This window comes from Aotus nancymaae, unplaced genomic scaffold (assembly GCF_030222135.1).
Source record: "Aotus nancymaae isolate 86718 unplaced genomic scaffold, 86718_ANA_hifiasm-v0.15.2.pri h1tg000006l, whole genome shotgun sequence".
Classification (NCBI taxonomy): domain Eukaryota; kingdom Metazoa; phylum Chordata; class Mammalia; order Primates; family Aotidae; genus Aotus; species Aotus nancymaae.
The window spans coordinates 1,298,781-1,320,275 of NW_026988417.1; the positions used below are offsets into that span (position 1 = coordinate 1,298,781).

Sequence of the window (21,495 nt, forward strand, 5' to 3'; positions counted from 1 at the left end):
ATGTAGATGCAGACCCACGTGGCAGCAGCTACACGTGTGTGAAGCTGCAGCTGGATTTCCTGCTGCCCACAAGAGCATGTGCCCACAGATGAGGCTCTGTGAGGAACAGAATGGCTGCAACCTCACGCCGGCCCTTGACGGGACCACACGCCACTGCCACCCGGTGACATGCAGTGGGGTCCTCGATGTGGCAGCAAAGCCTCCATGGAAGCAGCAAGCCTGACGGAGCTCGCACGAATGGGCACGGGAGACCCCGGAGCCGGCCTACCTAAATCCCCGGCCGACTTGATGTCGATGTTGTCAAAACCACTGCCGATCCGGACGATGATGCGCAGGGCTTTGAACTTCTCCAGGTCCTCCCTGGTGAGTGTGATGGTGTGGTACATCAGGGCCCCCACGGCCTCATTCAGGACCTGGAGCAGGGAGAAAGCACACCCGCTGAGCCAGCGCCTGCAGACCCTCGGCCTCAGCCTTCAGGGCAGGGAGATTAGCCCGTGGCCCTCAGGCTCTGTTCCCCACGCGCCAGCCCAGACACTGGGGGAGGCCACAGGAACACTTGCTTCCCCACCACGTGCTGCCCCTCACCCCCACCAGGGCATCCTGAGTCCTGGCAATTCCCGCCACAGCCCCCTCAACCTTGCGCAGGGTGCACGCCGGCGCTGGTCAGAGCTGCCCACTCCCCACTGTGGTGGCTGAGATATTTCCCTTTGAGCATGCACCCCACCCTGAGACTCTGCTCAGCCTCATGGAGGAAATGGGGTCCCTGCCAGGCAAGGACACAAGAGGGGGGTGCAGCCACAGCTGGGAAGGACGCCGAGCAGGTGCAGCTGCGTGGGGAGGGGCGGGGCACCCGAGACCTGCAGGCCCAGAGGTGCGGATGGAAAGCATTGAGTCCCCAGGACACACAAGCACGTGAACAGAGACAGGCAGGGGCCACCCAGCCACAAGGACATGACCACAGGAGCACGCACTGCCCTGTGTCACCTGAGAACCCGCCCAAAAATGCTGCCCACAGCGGGCACAGTGCACAGCACAGCCGGCGAGGCTTGGGAAGCTGTGTTCACAACAGCCACTCTGTCTTTTACAGTTTCTGTGACAAATCCTAGACAGAAACAGTTACAGTGAATGTGGACCTGCACACAGCAGCCTGACCGTGGTGCCTCCACTTAGCCAGCACCAGAAGCCGCCGTGGTCACGGCCAACCCCACCCTGCCAAAGGCTCCCAAGTACCCCCAGCCCAGAGAGGACCCCAAGGAGAGTAGGGGCAGCGTGGGGTGCAGAGGCACACGGATGGAGGAAGTGCCGGGCAGAAGAATCAGGCGTGGCACTTGGCATGGGGCGGAGGGTGTGGACCACCTGCACATGCACCCACGCCCAGAAACACCCACCTGCACACATGCATCCCACACACCCGTGCCCATGCATGACAACGCCCACATGGTGGAGACGCTGTGGAAACAGCCATGGTTGGTGGCTGAGGACACCAGGATGCAGAGACTTCATCCACATAGGCACGTCCGAGTCCTGGGAGACACCACTGCACCTCCCATGAGAACATGACTCCAACCTACCACCTGTCCAGTGGGGCCACAGAGCCTTCTGACAGAGCAACAGTGCAAGCTCAGCCCAGAGGTTGCCAGGGGCCTGGGCAGCGTCCTTCCCTCCCTCCTTGCTGTGCCAAGAGCCTGCAGCCCCCTGGTGGCAGTGCCTGGGCTGCTGGACTGCAGGGTGTCCTGTGGGAGCTGACCCTGCCTGGGGCTGGGCAGAACAGCTGGTGCTGGGCCAGCACACATGGGTGGGGTGAGGGCAGCCCCCAGCAAGACGCTCACCACCCAGCTGCAACCCCTTCTCCTACAGTGCCCGGACTTCCAGTTCAGCCAGAACAGATGACTGCCTTTGAGGCTGGCACAACCTCCCTTCTGGGCAGCAGGGCAGGGGAGCCCCAGGCTGGCCTGAGTGTTCTGTGGGAGGAAGGGAAGGTCGGAGCGTTCGACTGCAGGAGGCAGGGAAGCATCTGCACAGACCACGGAGGAATGGGCATAGTACTCGTCGGTTCATGGACAGGGCTGATGGCTGGCCCCGGGCTCCTGGGAGGGCTTTGAGGCTGCATGGGTGCAGACCTCTAGTGCACCACACTGGACCAGAAGTAGTGTGGACCCGGTGAGGCCATGGAGGACAGCAAGGGCAGAGGCCAGCAGTGGGTGGCTGGTGCATGGCTGTATGTGGAGGTGCCAGAAAGACTGCTACGTGCACTGGAGACGGGCGGCCACACCCACGGAGGCCACCTCGGGCAGCTTGGCAGAGCAGCCACAGCTGAGGGGGAGTTGCCTGCAGGTGAAGCTTCGTCGGCACCCACTACGGGCAGGAAGGGCTGCATATGCGAGCGGTAGGCAGTGCCATGTGGGAAATGGGCTCTGGGGTCAGGAAGGCCTGGCACCAGTCATCAGCCCAGGGGGCCGGCCTGGATAGCTGGACGTACAGGGGCCCCTCCCACGGTGTGTGTGCAGAGGCTGTGTGAACAGGCTGGAAAGACCCGCAGTGTACAGGACAGGCTTGTGCGTACGCAGGCACCAGCTTGCTTTTACCCTGAGCATTCAGCCATGGGCTTGGAAAAGTTGATTCTAAACTGCAGCACGTCACCTCCCGCATCATCAGATCAGATTCATGTGAATATCCCTACTGCGCAGCTTTCAGGTAGCTTCCCACATTGACTCTTCCATGACGAAAACGTGTTTCTCTCACCGAGGTAAGTTTTGAGAAGCGGAAACGTGTCGGCCGAGGACCCTCCTGCGGGCCCAGGGTGCCCCCACCCAGCTGCAGCAGCTGAAGATGGCTGAGCGGTGACAAGCAAGCAGCCTCCCTGAGTAGCTTTAGTAACTTGCCCGGGCACGTTTCTTGGCACACGTTTTCAGGCCCTTGCCCTTTTCCCCACCGAATATAGTATTTTTAACAACGCAGTGCTGGGTGAGTGCATTCGCACAACAGGAATCTGAACATGGCTTGGAGACCCCGTGCCCCAATCTCTACCACATACCAGGCTGGCCTGTGCACAGCTGCAAGACCAGAGCCGCCGGTGTGGGCTTCACCCTGTGGTGGCCACGTCACCCACAGGTCCGCAGGCAAGGGCACCACAGCTGCTGTCAGCCTTGGGGTCTACCTTCCTTCCCCCCTCACACTGCTCTACCCCTGACTATGGCATCGGTCTCCCATGGAGGAAGTCTGCAGGAGGTGGGTGCAGCCAGGCCTGCCCCTTTAGATCAGGACGCAGCGGCCTCCCAGAAGCCAGCCTCAGCCAACGCCCACAGATGTGTCCCCTCCACCACCAGGGACTCAGCCCCACTCCACTCAGCGCCTTCAACTCTGGTGCTCAGAGCAGGCCTGGGGAAAGCCGGGTGCCCAAGCTCACTGCTACTGGGCTGGAAACAGACCCCAGGATGCTCCTGGTGGCAGCTGATTCTCAGGGGGTCAGGAAGGGGCCTGCCACGCCCACCTCCTGCCATGGAGTTCCGCCACCTGCTTCTCCTGTGCTCAGGACTCAGGTACGTCGCACTTACCTTTCTGGACCTCATACACAGGTGTGGCTTGTTCTGTGACACTGCTGCTCACATCAGGTCACCATCAGGGCAGAATTTTCTCTATGATGCACAGCCACACACAAGCCCAGGGTGGGGCTGGGCCGAAGACCACGGGCTTCAGATTTCCACAGACTGCCAAAGCAGACTGGCTCAGGCCTTTCTATTCCATATGAAGGGACAGGATCAGGCTCCCTCAGCATGGCTGGTGCAGGGCTCGGCGCAGGCCAGGCCAGTGGTTACCGGCGGTGACTGCCGCACCCCTGGGAACCTGGGAGGGGCACCCCAGTTCTCACCACCCTCATCCATTTTCTACTGGGATTTTTCTATCTCCTACTGATTGGGAGAAGTCTTTGAATATATAAACTTCTCCACTTACTTATTTTACAAACAGGGTCTCGCTGGACTGCAGTGGTGTAATCATGGCTTGCTACAGCCTCAACCTCGTAGGCTCAAGCGACCCTCTGGCGTCAGCTTCCGGATACACTGGGATTATAGGCTCGGCCCCCGCACCGCTCTGAGTATGTCAGACATTCACCCTTAGGTTGGCACATAAGTTGAAAATACCCAAACCCCTATCTGCCACCTGTTTTTATTTTTAAAATTTATTTTGCTACGTCATTCTTTCTTTTCTTTCTGGAACAGTCTCGCTCTGTTGCACAGGCTGGAGTGGCACGATCTCGGCTCACTGCAACCTCTTCTTCTTGGGTTCAAGTGATTCTCCTGCCTCAGCCTCCTCAGTAGCTGGGACTATAGGCAACCGTCACCATGCCCGGCTAATTTTTTGTATTTTTAGTAGAGACAAGGTTTCACTGTGTTGCCCAGGCAGGTCTTGAACTCGTGACCTCAGGTGATCTACCCGCCTCGGCCTCCTGAAGTGCTGGGATTACAGGCGTCAGCCGCTGCACCCAGCCTTGCAGTGTTATTTCTAATTGCCATTTAATCAAAGTGATCTTTACCTCTGTAATATCACATTTTCTACAGAAAATGTATCTTTTGCGTTGTCATGACCTCAGGGAGTAAACATTCTCTTTCAAACGTTCCTCTAATGCTCTGCATTCACACAAGTGGCGGCTTACGTAGGCAGCGAGCATCTGCTGCTCCTGAACGGCCACCCAGGGCCCAGAAGTCACCGGCTCCCCAGTCCTTGGCCCACACATGTAAAAAGCCACTGCCCGTGTCCTTGGGTCCCACTGGGTGGGGCTGTCTCTGGTCCTCTGTCCTGTCCACTCTTGGTGGAACCAACACTGCCCAGCTGGGTCTTCTAGACCTGAGTGTGGGTCCTGGACACGCCCTGCGGGGGCCGCACTACACCTGAGGCTCAGCCGGGCACTGGTCAGTCCGCCTGGAAACAGCCCCTGCACCCGGTGGCGTGGCCTCTGTCCTCTTGGTCCTGGAAGAGACTGTGACCCAGTATCAAGGTCAGAGCCCACGGCAGCCTGTCTCTGTGCGGCCGCCTCTGAGAGACTGAGGGGCTCTAGGACGGTCCTGCACGCCCCCACCCTGACAATGCCAGCTTTTGTGTTTTTCCTGGATTTCTATTGCTTCATTTCCTGCCCAGCCCCAGCACCTCTGTCCAGTGAGGGCTTCCCAGAGACCTACCCACCCCTGAAGCCTGGAGATACTCATCTTGCAGGAGCACAGCTGTCCAACTGGCTGCAGGTCCTCGGGGGCCCCTGCGTCCTGTGCCCTCCCAGAGCCACCCTGCCACTCCAGGCCCCACAGTCTGCACCGGATGCAGCCTCCTGGCTCCCAGGACTTCCTCCTTCTTGCTCAGCAGTTCCACCAGAGGTGCAGCGCTGGGCTGAGTCTTGTGTCCTGGTGGGTGATATCAGTGAAATCCTAAAGCTGAACAGCAGGGGGCCTCCCAGGCCCCGACATTCTTCCTGTTCTTCCTATGACTGCACTGACGGCATCACCTTCTCTCCCTCCACAGCACTAAGATGGTGGCGATGTCCAACCAGCTGTGTGGGAAGCTTCCGCCCCAGGAGGAGAAATTCCTGACCAACAGTGACACACGAAGCAGGCCTTCAGTTTCCTCCCACGCCACAGCCCGCAGACAGGTGGCCCGCGGGCCCGCTGCCCTCTCCACAGTCACAAGGGTCCCTGCCTCCAGTCTCCTTGCTCCGTGGTTCCCAACACGCGGCTCCCCTCACGGTCCAAGGTGGCTACCCAGACTCCACCCATCACAGCTGGTTTCTAGCCAGCGGGGACAGGGAGGGGACGGCAGGGAGAGGCCCTGCTCCACTGTGTGCTGAAGATTGTCCTCTGGCCACCCCTAGTGGCAAGAAAGCATGGGCAGCCAAGTCCTCCTGCAGGACCACAGGCTGTGACACGGTGACTCAGCATCCAGGCAGACCTGCAGATTCACACGCAGCCCCGGGAGACCACGGCCCCCCTTCCCATCTCCGGACACGCAGCCCCGGGGGGCCGAGGCCTCTCTTCCCATCTATGGACGAGCAGCCTGGGGGGGCTGCAGCCTTTCTTCCCATCTCTGGACACGCAGCCTGGGGGGGCTGCAGCCTCTCTTCCCATCTCCGGACACACAGTCCCGGGGGTCCGAGGCCTCTCTTCCCATCTCTGGACACGCAGCCCCGGGGGCCCGAGGCCTCTCTTCCCATCTCTGGACACGCAGCCCCGGGGGCCTGAGGCCTCTCTTCCCATCTCTGGACACGCAGCCTGGGGGGGCCGAGGCCTCTCTTCCCATCTCCGGACACGCAGCCCCGGGGGCCCGAGGCCTCTCTCCCATCTCTGGACACGCAGCCCTAGGGGGGCCGAGGCCTCTCTTCCCATCTCCGGACACGCAGCCCCGGGGGGCCGAGGCCTCTCTTCCCATCTATGGACGAGCAGCCTGGGGGGGCTGCAGCCTTTCTTCCCATCTCTGGACACGCAGCCTGGGGGGGCTGCAGCCTCTCTTCCCATCTCTGGACACGCAGCCCCGGGGGCCCGAGGCCTCTCTTCCCATCTCTGGACACGCAGCCCCGGGGGCCCGAGGCCTCTCTTCCCATCTCTGGACACGCAGCCCCGGGGGCCCGAGGCCTCTCTTCCCATCTCTGGACACGCAGCCTGGGGGGGCCGAGGCCTCTCTTCCCATCTCTCTTCCCATCTCCGGACACGCAGCCCCGGGGGCCCGAGGCCTCTCTCCCATCTCTGGACACGCAGCCTGGGGGGGCCGAGGCCCCCCTTCCCATCTCTGGACACGCAGCCCCGGGGGTCCGAGGCCTCTCTTCCCATCTCTGGACACGCAGCCCCGGGGGTCTGAGGCCTCTCTTCCCATCTCTGGACACGCAGCCCCGGGGAACCGAGGCCTCTCTTCCCATCTCTGGACACGCAGCCCCGGGGGTCCGAGGCCTCTCTTCCCATCTCTGGACATACAGCCCCAGGGGGGCCGAGGCCTCTCTTCCCATCTCTGGACACGCAGCCCCAGGGGGGCCGAGGCCTCTCTTCCTACCTCTGGACACACAGCCCGGGGGGCCCGAGGCCTCTCTTCCCAGCTCTGGACACGCAGCCCCAGGGGGGCCGAGGCCTCTCTTCCTATCTCTGGACACACAGCCCCGAGGGCCCGAGGCCTCTCTTCCCAGCTCTGAACACGCAGCCCCAGGGGGCCAAGGCCTCTCTTCCCATCTCCGGACACGCAGCCCCAGGGGGCCGCGGCCTCTCTTCCCATCTCTGGACACGTAGCCCCGGGGGGCCAAGGCCTCTCTTCCCATCTTTGGACACGCAGCCCCGGGGGCCGAGGCCTCTCTTTCCATCTCTGGCTTCTGTAATTTCCCTGTCTTTAAGCTTCCTGTTCTTACTAGATTTTCACTCGTGTTTTTAATTTCAAGTTCTCCTAGTTCTCTGCGGCTGCTTTCAGCAGAACCTGCTCTCCTTCTGGTTAGGGGCTGCTTCAGACCCCTCCAGGATGCCAGGGCGGTTCCCAACACTCCCATCTCTTCCAAGAACACTGCTGCATCCCCTGGGGCGGCTTTCTGTGTATTTACCGTTCCTTTCTCTGCCCTAGGCTGTACGGTCTGGGTGCGGAGCAGGGAGTCTGTCTCCCGCCAGGGACCACGCCGCCCCACCCCGACCAGGGGCGGCCCACCGATCTGCATTTTATACGAACCTGTCCAGGCAGTCTGGGATTACTACAACCCTGTTTTGTCTGAGTTTTCCAGTTTGTTGGCAGACCTCGTTCTAGCACGACTTACGACTTTCGAAGTTTACCGTGCACCTCTTTTCCGTTCCACACGTGTGTATCTTTAATACACACCCAGCTTCCCGACGAGAAAACCGGACCTAACCGGGGCACTGTCAAAACCGAGCTGGTACCACGCCTCCTCAGGTGTACACGGTGGCCCTGCACACGTGCAGACACGTCCATGGGATGTGCTCACGTGCAGATTCCGGCACACTGGCCCACGGGCGGCTCCCCGACCCGCACCCTGGCAATGGTTTCCGTCACGCTGATGCCGCCACCCGAGGAGGAAGAGATCAGACGGCGTGCAGCCCTTGAAACCAGCTCTTCACTCGCCACCACGCCGCCGAGATCACCCTGCCTGTTGCTGAGGACGCCGAGGGAGGTGGCCGGTGTCTGCCTGGCCACTGACCTGCCAAAGGGCAGCCGGGGGGTGTCCTGGTTTGGGCTGTGGTGAGTTAAAGCTGCCAGAGGGCATGACGTGCAGGTCTGCCCGCGGACGTGCACTGCGAGCCTCTGCGATTAAGGACTGTGGCCGCTGGGCTGCATTACAGGCGCGCGTCTACCCGTGCAAGAAACCAGGAAGCGTTTTGCAGAGCGACCGCCCACCCCAGCAGACGCTCCCGGCAGACACACGCCCATCTCTAGCACCGTGCTTCCTTCGGAGATGCTTCTGCTGTCAGCACTTGCAGCCCCTCCCCTCTCTTGTTCCGAAGTGTCTGAGGGTGGCTCCTCATCCCTCCCTCCTGCCCACACTGCACGGCTGGCTGCTGAACCTGCCCCCTCTGTTCTCCATTCGGCTTCGGCGTTTCTCAGATCCACTGTCACTCTCTCCTCTGAGGCGCACGCCCCGTTTTGGGGTCAGCAGCTCGTCGTTGGTGTCTGGCCCGGCCTTCTCTGAGGGCCGTGCTGGGGTCACCGTGCCGGGGTCAGCTCGGGGAGCTCTGGTGGACCCGCACCGCCTTTCCTGGCTTTTGGGCTTTATGCCTCATCTGCCGTCTCCTGACTGCCTGGTTCTCTCTACTGCATCTGATGGACCCCATGCCAGGCAATGACTTGTAGAAATGAACCGAGGCCTAGGCTGAGGCTATGTTCCTCTGAAGGGGCTGTCCCATTTCTTCCTGCCAGGCACCTGGGGCCAGGCAGTGTGGCGTCCCCTAAAATCCAGGCTCAAGTTTCCCCAGATGTTGGCAGGCTGGATGCCCACTGTGCGGCACATCAGAGTCCAGGTCACCCTCACTCCAGGTGTCACCTTCCAGGCCATGGATTTCCCAGCAGGCCCCACACCCTGCAGGCCAGTGATGCTGATGCCACCAAAGCCAAATTCAACCCGTCAGCCACCTCTTCGAGAACAGCCACCACCCCAGGCCAGAACTGGCAGGGTCCGTCCATTCCTGCAGATTCTGGGCTCGTCTGGATTGCAGCCTGGGCAATCGTAGCTCTGTCCCGTTAGCTCCTGAGGACCAGCTTCTTCGTCTGTCTTCAGGGAAAAGCTGCTCTCAACCACTGACCCCTGGCTACAAGTAGAAGCCAGATCGACCTGTTTCTCATCACAGAGGAGCCTGTGGACATCCTGAGCAAACATGACTCAGGAAAGATGCCCGAAGGCTGCCCACTGCTGGACCACAGCTGGGTCTTGGGCAATGCCGAGACCACCCATGCCTGTGCAAAGACCGCTGTGCGCCTGGGGCCAGGGAAAGCAATTCACTCTGGCCCCGAAACAAAGGCAGCGTCCTGAGGACCTGCTCTCTGGGAGAAAACTGAAAATAAATCCAGAAGCTATAGGCGAAACCCCGTGTCCATCTCCTGATGGGGCAGGGCGAAAGGGACAGAGGCCGCACCTGTCCCAGTGGCATCCAGACCTGCCGCGGCCCGTGCTCCCACCCCTCCCCACTCCCCTCTGGCATGCGGCTCTGGCAGCCCCAGGACAGTACGTGGTGGTACCTTCTCGTGGATCTCCTGCGTGGACTGCGCGTCACAGAAGGCCACGGTGGCCACGTCCTTCAAGATAGGCATCTCCACCGTGCAGTCCCGGCCATCCAGCAGTGCCACCAGGGGCCGCGGGTGCAGGGGCCCGTTCATGATCGGAGGTCGGACGCCTGCAAGACAGAAGCAAGTGCTCAGCCTTGCATCACCGCAGCCCCGCGGCCACGACCTGCTCCACGCTGCTCACTGTGCACGGGCCGATGAGGGCTTTCCATTCTAAATGTTGGGATGTTTATAAAAATTGAATTAAAAATCCACAGGAAAGACAGATTTGTGTGCCTCAGCTCATTGACACGAGTGGACACAGACTGCAGACACCCACCACCATCGCCCTCAGGCGCAGGGGCTCCCAGACCCCCCGAGACCCCTCCTAGACCTGTCTGAGACTCCCCAAGACCCCCCCATACCCTCCAAGATCCCCTGAGACTCCAGGGCAGCTCCATGAGGCGGGGGGACAGGAGGGACCCGATGACATTGGAGGGCACAGATCGCAGCACGGGGCTTTAGGAACATGGCTGCCCTTTTCCCCCTGGGCTACCGCGTGGCTGCTGGAATCCCCGACGGGGTCACCAATATTTCACATAGAACGCCCCACCCTCTGCCTGGCATCGCTTCCATTTGTAAATTTGAAGGGACAAGAAACAGAGCGATGGAAGAAAAGGGTTAAAACCTATTACAGCCCACTGTGCCCCCACCTTCCCAGAGCGAGCTGGTTAAAAACCACTAACACCCATTCCTTTCACATATGACACAACTAAGCTTCGTTCGAGGCCACATGAACAAAGGAGCTCTGAGGTGTCACAGAAGCACGGTAGCTTCCAGGCACCACCCAACCACCCTGTGCCAGGCAGGGAGCACCAGGCGGGACCACCATCAGCCCCACAGCAGCCGGGAAAAGGCACAGCTGGAGCGGGGTCTGGCCGGTCCACCCCCAGACTGGCCCCAGGAGACCAAGCGGCCCCCGGAACCATTTGGCCAACAGGAGGGGAGACGCAGGACAGAACCAAGACGCAGAGTGACCCAGTAAAGTCCTCAGCGGCCGCAGCCACAAGCACGCTCGGCCCAGTCTCCCACCCCGTCCACCAGCGGGTAAGCAGAGGCCACCGAGCCGCCAGGGCCCAGAATGCACTGCAAACATGGCTCTTGGAGCCCACAGCAGAGAAAAGAAACACCCTGGTGGACAGCCCAAGGGTGCAGTGGGCCTGCAGCAGGTGCCTGCAGGGGACAGGGCACAGGTCTCCACTGACCACCCCAAAGCCGAGGGCTCCCGGTGCAGCTGGGCCCAGGCTCCTCCCTCCAAGTCCTAACGCTCCAGTGTCCTCAGAGGAGCCAATGGCCATTCCACCCACTTGCCTTCAGGACAGGAAAGGTGCCAGGACCTGCCCAGACCCCAAACATGGGGTGTGCACGATCAAAACCACATCCTGGTTCACCTGTTCCCTCATTCCATCTGGACAGGAGCTGCCCATGCGCCACCCCCTGCAGCCTCCCAGTGACACTCCACACGTCCCCTCCCGCAGACCCCAGTGACACTCCACACGTCCCCTCCCGCAGACCCCAGTGACACTCCACACGTCCCCTCCCGCAGACCCCAGTGACACTCCACACGTCCCCTCCCGGAACCCCCCCAGTGACACTCCACACGTCCCCTCCCAGAGCCCCCAGTGACACTCCACACGTCCCCTCCCGGAACCCCCCCAGTGACACTCCACACGTCCCCTCCCGGAACCCCCCCAGTGACACTCCACACGTCCCCTCCCGGAACCCCCCCAGTGACACTCCACACGTCCCCTCCCAGAGCCCCCAGTGACACTCCACACGTCCCCTCCCGCAGCCCCCAGTGACACTCCACACGTCCCCTCCCGCAGCCCCCAGTGACACTCCACACGTCCCCTCCCGCAGCCCCCAGTGACACTCCACACGTCCCCTCCCGGAGCCCCCCGTGACACTCCACACGTCCCCTCCCGGAGCCCCCCGTGACACTCCACACGTCCCCTCCCGCAGCCCCCCAGTGACACTCCACACGTCCCCTCCCGCAGACCCCAGTGACACTCCACACGTCCCCTCCCGCAGACCCCAGTGACACTCCACACGTCCCCTCCCGGAGCCCCCCGTGACACTCCACACGTCCCCTCCCGCAGCCCCCCAGTGACACTCCACACGTCCCCTCCCGCAGAACCCAGTGACACTCCACACGTCCCCTCCCAGAGCCCCCAGTGACACTCCACACGTCCCCTACCGCAGCCCCCAGTGACACAGCGCACGGTCTGGTTCCCTACAAGTGGCGGCGGTTACTGCTCAGGTGTGAGGGGTTTCCGTTGCTGTTTCTGAGTGAGTGGGTAGACATCCACTCAGTACCCTTGGTCTTGACTTCTGATGAGGAAGGTGTGAACACGCGAACCCCACAGGCCCATAGCTCACAGGCCATCGCAGTGCAAAGTCTGAACCGCCCCTGCCAGTGAATGTGGCGACTTGGGCTGGTGTCGTAGTGAGAATGCGACAGTAGGAACCACAACAGATCATGCGGCTGCGTCTCAACCACCTGGCAGGACTCCTGGGTGCTGGGTGAGTGGAGCCGGGAGGAGTAGGTGAAGACGCCAGGCCCCACCAGTCAGGTACCCAAGGTGCCTCTTCGCGTCACCCACCAGCTGCCCCCACCCACCGTACCAGGGTCCCACCAGACAGCCCGCCCTTGCAGGCTTGTGGAGATGCCCTGGAGGCCGCGCAGTCACGCGGCCCGTGCTGGAGCAGGCTTTGCAGCGGCCCCTCAGTCCAGGGCTGTTTCCTGGCTGCACGCACTTCTGGGCCAGAGAACACAGACCAACCATTAGAAACAGCTCCACAGGGCCACAGCCCTGCTCTGGGGCAAGCCAGGTGGACACCTGGGACTTCCAGGGTTCCATGTGGGGCTCCGTCCTCGTGCTGGCGGGCCCCGCACCCCCTCCGTGCCCCTCAGACACTTTCCGGCAGAAATAGTAGATGCCACGGACAGGCCTGACCACAGCTGTGCTCTGCCGTCAGGCATGCAGGAAACCCTCCCTCGGGGGATGCCTGTCCTCGCCCAGAGCGCACTGGGGGCTGGGTGGCAGCAATCAGGCCCAATGCCCGCACAGCCCGGGTCCCTCGACTTCATCTGAGGCAGTGCCTCCTCCACAAGGTCGCAGAGAGACCGGCCAGCTCCGCTCTGCCGCAGACGCCAGGAACCCCTACCAACCTGCCATCTCTTAATATGGGCTCGGCTTCCGCGACCATGAATTCGCCTTTTCAAAGCCTTTTATCTTCAGGATCCCCAGGCAGAACCGCGTCCTGTCTCGGAGCCTCATCCCACGTCCTTAATTGTCTCGAGCCAAAGCGCTCAGGCTTCTGATCCACGGCAATCACTGAAGCCTGCGTCGGGGTCAAAGTCTTACTAAAAATCAAACACAAGAGACACATTAAAACGCCATCAAAGGTCCGACCAGAACTCACAGACTCCAGGAAGCGCCACGGACGTGGACCTCACTGCATGTGCCACACCCAGGGCTGCTGGCTGGGACCTACCTGGACTCTGGGGCCTGCTGTCAGCCAGGGGTCCTGGCTCCCGCCACACATGTGAGGGGCACTCACCCCGAGGTGGCAGTGCCAGGCCTGAGGCCGGGCTCCAGTGACCCCTATGCCGCCTCTTGGGAACCGCCCCCCAGGGCTAAGGCCACCCCCACAGGCTCTAGCTGCACCCAGATGTCCCCAGTGTCCAAGAACAGGGGACAGAGAACAGGACAGAGGGTGCGTGCTGTGGGCAGGGAAACCGCAGAAGGTTCTGCCTACTGTTCTGGAAGCTTCTATTTCATGTGGCCAATTCCCAGGAGCCGCCAGGAGAGGTCCTGCCGGCTTTTCAGCATCCAGCCTGCCACTGCCTGCCCTGGGCCACGCCCTCTCCACCTCTGACCCTCAGAGCACCCCAGCGACGCTCCCTTGATTCTCCCGAAAGCACTGCTCGGCTCTTCCTGACTGCTAGGCCAGGGCCTGGCAGGAAGCTGAGGGCACGGACCTCGATGGCCAAATGCAAGCGGCGGGGGGGCACCTGAGGGGCCAAGCCTTCTAGGCACGCAGCCCTGGGATGTACAGGGGGCTGGGAGTGCCCACGATCACCCAGCCCTGGGGAAGGTGTCACTACTCTGGCATGAAGACACCACACAGGGGCTGACCCCAAGGTGCAGCTGACGTCTGGCGGACCAGGACAGGAGCCAGCCACCAGCCACAGTGTGCAGGCACAGGCAGAGACGACTGCCTGCCAAGCCAAGAGGGGCTGCTCAGCCAGGCCTAAGACCCTGGTGGTGCACTGGGAGGCCGCCCCTGCCAGAGGCCTTACAGACAAATCTCCGCCCCTCACTTCCCTCTGCAGGATTCAAGCGCACATGCCGACCATCTCCAGCTTCCAGAGACACCACTGCACGCGGTGCAGCCCCACACACGAACACACTTCCCACCCAGGGTCCCTGACACCACTCTTCATGGCAGGCACTGGGTGGGGCTCCCCTATGGATCACCCTAGAGCAGCATGGTGGAGTGGGATCCCCCTGCCTGAGCCTGGGCCCCCAACGACCTGCACTGGGCCTTGAAGCGGGGTCCCCGCCTCCCCCGGCCCCCCCAGCCCTACCCCCACCCACTGCACCTGGATCCTGCATAAAAACAGAAACTAAAAGGACAGGAGAAAACAGCCTCAATGCCGCACCTCTGCCACGAGCCAGCCTGGCCAGGGGGCACGGCACCGCGCCATCCATGCCCGGCCAAACGCATCAACACTGCCCACGGCGGCCCGGTACCGGCTGCTGCTCGTCAAGACCGGCCGATACTCATCAGCACTGCCCATGGTAACACGGCGCTGCTCCTGGGGCTCCTAGATACCCTCAATGCTGCTCAGTGCTTGTGAGTACTGCCCAGTACTTACACAGAGGAAGCCGATGTGGGAAGGCCACCTGGCCCTCCTGAAGGACCCTGCAGGGAGGAGGCGTGGGATCCGGGCTCCTGTGGCCCTGTGCTCCCCAGGCGGCCCTGCCAGAGCTGAGGGGCTGCGCCCTGTGCCACAGGCCGGCCCTGCCAGAGCTGAGGGGCTGCGCCCTGTGCCACGGGGACCTCCTGCGGCTCCTTGTTCCAAGGCTGCCCCTGTTCAGGACAGACACCTGAGGCCCAGCACCTGGTTCTCCTCCAGGGGCCTCTGTCTTGGAAACAGCCCTGGGGCGAGACCTGTCCTTAACTTTGGGGGAGGTCTGCCCACCCTGTGCCCTACCCTGGGACCACGGTGCACCCACAAAGCAGCCCCTGCCGGGCCAAACCTCCCGCACTGACACCCAGCGTCTGAGTCCCGGAGCTCCCACCCAGTGCGATGTCCGGAGGCCCTGGGCACCTCATGCCAGGGAGCTGGCCTCCCAAGAGCCCACCTAGCTGGCCAGTTGGGAGTCAAAGGCTCCAGGTCTGTACCTCCCTCACACGCTCCGAGATGAAGGCACGCAGCTCCCAGAGGGGCCTGCACCATCCAAACCCAGGACCCACACTGCGCTTCCTCATTGAAAACTCATGGCCACACATGGCTCTCAGCTCAGCAACACGAGGAGAGTCTCCAGGTTCGCATCTGCAGACGTTGGGGCCTCCTTCGACTTAGCCTCATATTGTAAGAAAGCCCTCAACGGACCCACAGGGGAAACTGAGTGCGGGGCGCACCCGAAGCCCATGCTTGCTTCCTCACTTTCCTGCAAATCTCAGACTGGTCTAACATAAAAATTTCTTTTAAAGAAAACGAGGTTGAGGTGAGGGGCAACAGCCCCCAAGGTCTCCCGAGGCATCAAGTCCCAGGAGGCTGCACGGTGGCGGCCCAATGACCCCAGCGCCTCCAGACCACGTGCCAAAGCCGTCTCTGGACGCGCATCACCAGCTGCCTGCCGGATCCTCCCTCCTGTTGGCCACACCTGCCCACTCGGCCCTAAGTCACATGTGTGCTGGGCATCAGTCCACTCTGGAGAGGGACCAGGGTAGCCCTTTGCACAACGGGGGTCACCACAGGCTGGGACCTGCCCCCCGGCCAGACAGCCACAGGTCTCTGGGCACTGGGTTTGCAGGAAGTCCCAGGAGACCCCAAGATGTGCCAGAACCAAGCAGCTGCTTGGGGTCATCTCCAGCCCAGGCTGCGCCAGTCCCCTCAGGTAGGACTTGGGGGTTGGGGGTCCCCTGCTGGCTCCTATCTCCTCCCGCAGCTCTGATGAGATGTCAGACTCAGCTGTCGAAACTCACCACGACAGCACTGTTCCTTCCCCAGCCTCAGTGCCTGGCCCCCATCCCGGCCTGCTCAGACCCAGCCTCGGCAGCCACCAACCCTCCAAGTCCCTCCACCGGCCAGCCCTGCTGGGCCAACCAGTCCCCTGCCCTCCCCCACGGCCTCTACCAGAAAATGAGTCCCCAAGGCCCTTCCTCACCAACCCCATCTTCTTCGCCCTCCCCGCAGCGGCCACTAAAGCTGCTGCCCAGGAAGGCATTCCCCGACCTCCAGAAGGGCACCCTTGGGCTGGCAGTCTCACCAGCCCTCACCCTGCCTTGTCCCCATAAGCCCTGATGACTCTGGGCTAAAAGTCTGGCACTGCCCCAAGTGGCCTTCTTGTGACAAAGCCGTCCTGCTGTGAGTCCTCTGGCACAGCCACCTGGGCGTTGGTGAGATGCCTCCTTTGGCTGTCCAGGCTGAGCTGCCCAGGCAGGGACTGACAGTGACGAAGGCAGCGCACAGCCTGACCCAGAGCCCTCCAGCCTCGAGATGCAGCCGCCTGCCGCCCCAAGGGAACTGAGTCCCTGCCCTGTAATAACAGAGAAGGACAATCCCCCAAGAGGGAGCCCCACAGCAGCATGGGGCCACCAGAACTCCCCCCAGACACCGCCCGCCACCCACGGGCCGACGCAGCACCTCCAACGACAGCGTCCTGTGAACCAGGGAGCCACGGCGCTCCACGGGGCCGTGGGCCACGACAGCGTCCTGTGAGCCAGGGAGCCACGGCGCTCCACGGGGCCTGTGAGCCACGACCACGTCCTGTGAGCCAGGGAGCCACGGCGCTCCACGGGGCCTGTGAGCCACGACCGCGTCCTGTGAGCCAGGGAGCCACGGCGCTCCACGGGGCCTGTGGGGCCACATCGCAGCTCAGAGAACACAGAGTAGGAGCTGTAATCAAAGGCATGAACTTGCCACCAAGACTCCTCTCCAGGACTTCCGTGGATTCGCGCATTCCCACGTTCGTTCAGCGAGCACACGCAGACGCCTTGTGAGCTACAGGATCCCTCAGAACGCCACCTTCCCAGCTCCTACCACGTGTGGGGTAGCCGGGCTACCCGCTTCCTGGCCTTCCCAACGGGACATTCTACACACGATACTGCTCGAGAGGCAGTCTCGGATGCCTCAGGCTCATGCCAGTCAGGCAGACAGGGCAGCCTAGCAGCCCGCACACCACAGATGGGTGGCAGGCCAGGGCGGCACGGGCCACATCAGGCCTGGGGAGTTGATGGCGGTGCCAGGGGAGGGTGCAGAAGGGGCCTGGTCCCACCACCACCCACGCCTCTCAGGGCCACAGCCCCAACGCCTCCCCATCCAAACCAACCCTGGACCTACTGGGCTTCCCCCGGACCATCCTCACTCTCTTTCAACACCCCCAAGCTGGCACCGCCTAGGGCCACCCAGAGGGACAACTCAAGATCAGTGTTTGGCTTGACAAAGAGCCATCTAAGAGATTTCTGGATTCACAGAAAAAAACAAACATTTCCTCATGGGAGATACCACATTAAGTGTGTGGTTGGAAGGGCTGCTGGAAGGGACAGTCAAGTGACACAGGTGGCACCTCGTAGGTTACCCCGACGCAGTCGGGGGGGGACAGCAGGGGGCTCTGGCCACTGCAGCAGACAGTGGAGGACCTGGGGGGCCAGATGCTCCCAGCACAGAGATTTTGCCCACCAGAGGACCCCGGCGCTCTGACCAGGCGCTGACCAGTGTTCCCTCGAGCGATGCAGTTCAATCACAGAACCCGTACAGCAGCCCCTGCAGCCTCTACCACCTCCTGGCCACCCCTGGGCCCTGAGCCAGGCCTGCACCCCATCAGCACCACCTGCACAGAGCCCTCTCCAGCCCCGAGTGGAGTGAAAAACAAGTTCTGGAAGGAGAGTCACTTGAGATAAACACCTCACAGGGCACACGCTCTGACTTGGGCACTGCATGGGGAGTGCCAGGGCACAGCTGGGCACAGAGCACTGCAGGAAGCCTTCTCAGCAACACTCATGGTGCCAGCCGCACGCCTCTTGGCTCTGGGATGGCACTGTCAGCTCAGGCCAGGTCACACTCTGGGAGCGCTGGCCACAGGAAGTTGAAAAGGCAAGCGACAGTCAGGAGAGAAAAACCAGAAAAACTGCCAGGCTGGTGGGGAGGCCGGTGTGGCTGGACGGCCACCTCTGAGCCCCAAGGGAGTGAGAGGGCTTCTCCAGCCTGGGCCCGTTTCCTGGACAGCGGGGCTGCTTCTGCCCGGGGTTCCCTAGCAAAGATTTATTCACAGACTGGCTGTGAATAGTGGCTGTCTGCTGGATAACCGAAACTTACACATGTACAAAGAGGGGTGGCTCCTGACCCTGGGGGAGGCCGACAGGGCCAGCCTGGCAGGGGCGGCTCAAGCCCACAGGACTGGGCCCAGGCTCAGTCCACTCAGCAGAGGGACAGGACCAGCCCCCGTCCTGTGCACCCCGGGGCCAAGCCTCCCCTCCCCGCCTGCCGTATCCTCAGGTTAATGACAAATGTGTAGAAGGGAAGATCCCACTCACGGACATCCCCAACCACACGCCCACCTCTCAGAACTAATCACTGTCCTCGTCAAAGCTGACAGGATGCACGTTGGGAACATGGCAGACACCCCAAAAATGGCCGGGCAGGCAGACGAGGCACCACCAGGAGTGACCAGATGCGGCCCCCAGTGCATGTCCCTTCCAGAGCTCTGTAGACGACCCACAGACAAAAGCTGGTGCTCAAAGATGGGCGACAGAACCACAGAGAGCAAAAGGCGTCTGCGGAGCCGACAGCACCTACCAGGAGCCAAGCCCAGACCCCAGAAGGAGGTGGTCAGGCCTGGGCCGGCAGGGGAGACCCGGGAGGCCTGGTGCTGAGGCCCAGGGCAGAGCCACGGCCAACGAAGCTCCAGGACGGAGAAAGGGGTCCCACAAACCGCAGCCGTCATCCTCAGCTGCAACGGCAAACAGAGTTCCCCACGGTGCTGCCCCAACACTGCCCCAAGTCGCGGCTGGAGACGCAGACGCGCAGAGGCCACCCGCTGGCCGGGAAAGGTCACTGCGATAGCCCAGCGGGGCAGCCGTGGTGCGGGCCCAGCAGCCAGCGCCTCTTTTCCCTGAGGAACGCGCGCTCCTTGCCGAGCTCCTTCACAAACGGTGGAGAGGACTCGGGGGGCTCCACGGGGCACCCTGCGCACCCGCCGCCTCGGCCAGACTCCGGGCCCTGTAAGCCCGGCTCTCAGGGTTTCACTCCCCAACTCAAGAGCGCCGGGAATAGCGCGAACGCCCTGCCTTTTCCCCACTGGAAGGGCACTCTGTCCAGGCCGTCACGGAGACTACAGCAGCGGGGCTCTGGCCCCGGCCCGGCTTCCAGACACCGGCGCCCTTGGAGGCCGCTCCCGGGCAGAGGACGCTCCAGCCTCGGCCGGGGGCTCGGGCGCACGGGCCCTGCCTTTGCAGCCGAGTTGAAGGTGCGGGCAGAGGCTCCGCGGAACGGCCCGGGCCGGCCCAGAACGCGGGCACTGCAAGATGGCGATGCCCGCGGGCCCGGCGCCCGCCCAAGCTCGCAGCTTCCGCAGCCCGCGGGGAAGGCGCCCAGGACCAGGGCGGCACCAGGCACGAGCAGGTGGGGGCGCCGGGCCGGTCGGGGGCTTCGCGGGGACGGAGACCCCCGGGCCCTCCCGCGTCACCGCCGGGGACTGCGCTTCGGGCCCGGTCTGAGGGTGGCGGCCTCCTCCGCGGTCAGACCCGGCGCCCGGGCCCCGTCCCCTTCCCCCACAGCGCGCCGCCACCGTAGCCCGCGGCCTCCGGGCGGGCGGGGCGCGCTCCCGCGAGTGGCCCAGGGAGCGCGCCCCAGGACGTCCCGAGCTGCGCAGGGCGCACCCCACACCTCGGCCCCGCAGGCCCAGCCGCGGCGTCATGACCGGGGACGGGGGTAACGGCCGGGGATCGGGACTCAGGGGGCCGTCCCGGGGCCCGCGGGGCTAGGGCCAGTGGAGCCGGGGATCCGGCGGGGCAGCCAAGAGGCCCGCAGGCCCCTTTGTGTCACCTGCGCGGGCCGCGGGCGGGGCGGGCGGACGGCGGCGCTCGCGCACGCGCACCGGCAAGCAGCAGTCCGCGCATGCGCACCAGCCCTCCCGCGGTCCCGCCTCCGGTCGCGGCTACGCGCGGGCGCTGACGCGCACGCGCACTCGCACACAAAGCCAGCGGCCTGCCGGCGCGCGCTCAACCCGCCCCCGCACCCCCCGCTCCCCGCCCGCGCGGCCTCCGCCCCGCCCCGCCCCCGCCCGAGGCCGGAAACGCGCGCGCGCGCGGCCTTACCCAGCGGCAGGCCCTTGTTGAGCAAGTGCGAGCTGCCCATCGAGAGGCGCGGGCGGCCGCGGGCCCCGACCACTCCGGCGCGCTCCGCCGCCGCGAGCCCGGCGCTTGGGGCGGCCTCGGCGCCGTCCGCTGCTCCGCCCGCCCGCCTGCGCCTGGCCGCCGCCGTGCCGAGTCTCCGCCGCGCCGCTGAGCCGCGCTCGGACAACCGCGCGGGCGGGGACACGGCGGCGCGCGAGGGCGGGGCCTCGCGGTTGGTCTCCTGGTTCCCGGCGCGGGCGGCGGGCGGACTTACGCGGGCGGCTCAGGGCCCGCCCGGCCGGGGCGCGGCCGCGGGGCGGGGCGGGAGCCCGGCGGGAAGCTGGTCGGGGTTGCAGCCCGGCGGAGCCCCGGGGCCCGGAGTTCCGTACGTTCCAAACCGCCCGTCCCCGAGGAAGACGGGCAGGGTCGGACCGGACTCAGCGCCGCTGGCGGGCGCGACGTCCGCCCCGAGGCCCCTGCGGGACGGCGCCGGGCCCGGAAGCCGAGGCAGGGCCGCCCACGTCAGCGCCCGGCACGGGCCCGAACGTAAACGGCGCCCCCCCTCGCCGGAGCCACCCCGCTCCCTTCCCGCGCCTCCAGCCGCCGCCTCCCGCGTTCGCGCCTCGGTGTGCGGCGGGGTCCGTGCGGTCCCGCTCTTCCCGCTGCTGTCCAGGGTCACCGAGGCCGCGGGACCCCGTCGCCTCCACCCGGGCCCTGAATTTACCGTCCGAGAGCCGGCCGCACTCGGGGCCCGGGAGGAGAAGCGCGCTCGTCCCGGTGTCTCCCCCGCCCGGGGACCCCGACTCCGGGAGAGGCCGCGTCCTGCCAGGCCCGGGAAGCTCAGGGCTGGAGAACCCGCTTCCCGACCCCGTTTTTCTTTAACAAGAGTGGGGTTTGTAGCCAACCAACGTCCTGGCAGCTCAGCTCCTCTTTCCCGTTAGGGATTAATGTCGAAGCCCTGCCCGCTGCAGGAGGCGTCCCGACCCGGGCCTGCTCCCCCAGGGGCTGCCTCTGCAGATTCTCCCAGGGGCCCAGGGATAGCCAGTGGACGCTGCCCTCCGCCCCGCGGGGGGCCTCTGTGCGGGGCTGCTCTGAGCACTGTGAAGTGTTCGGATAGCTGCATGATTTCAGATACAACAGTATGCA

General features: G+C 63.7%; 1 protein-coding gene across 2 annotated transcripts in view; it reads right to left on the minus strand.

Annotated features, from left to right (window-relative positions):
- Positions 1-13,043, minus strand: part of CTBP1 (C-terminal binding protein 1) — a 28,483-nt gene extending 15,440 nt beyond the window's left edge. For both annotated transcript variants that reach the window (XM_021666982.2, XM_021666977.2), the window contains exons 1-3: positions 12,950-13,043; positions 9,694-9,848; positions 269-413 (exon numbers count right to left, since the gene is read on the minus strand). In XM_021666982.2, the coding sequence (XP_021522657.1) occupies positions 269-413; positions 9,694-9,848; positions 12,950-12,956 (307 nt within the window). In that variant the 5' untranslated portion in view covers positions 12,957-13,043. The remainder of the gene's footprint in view (positions 1-268; positions 414-9,693; positions 9,849-12,949) is intronic.
- Positions 13,044-21,495: the final 8,452 nt, after the last annotated feature.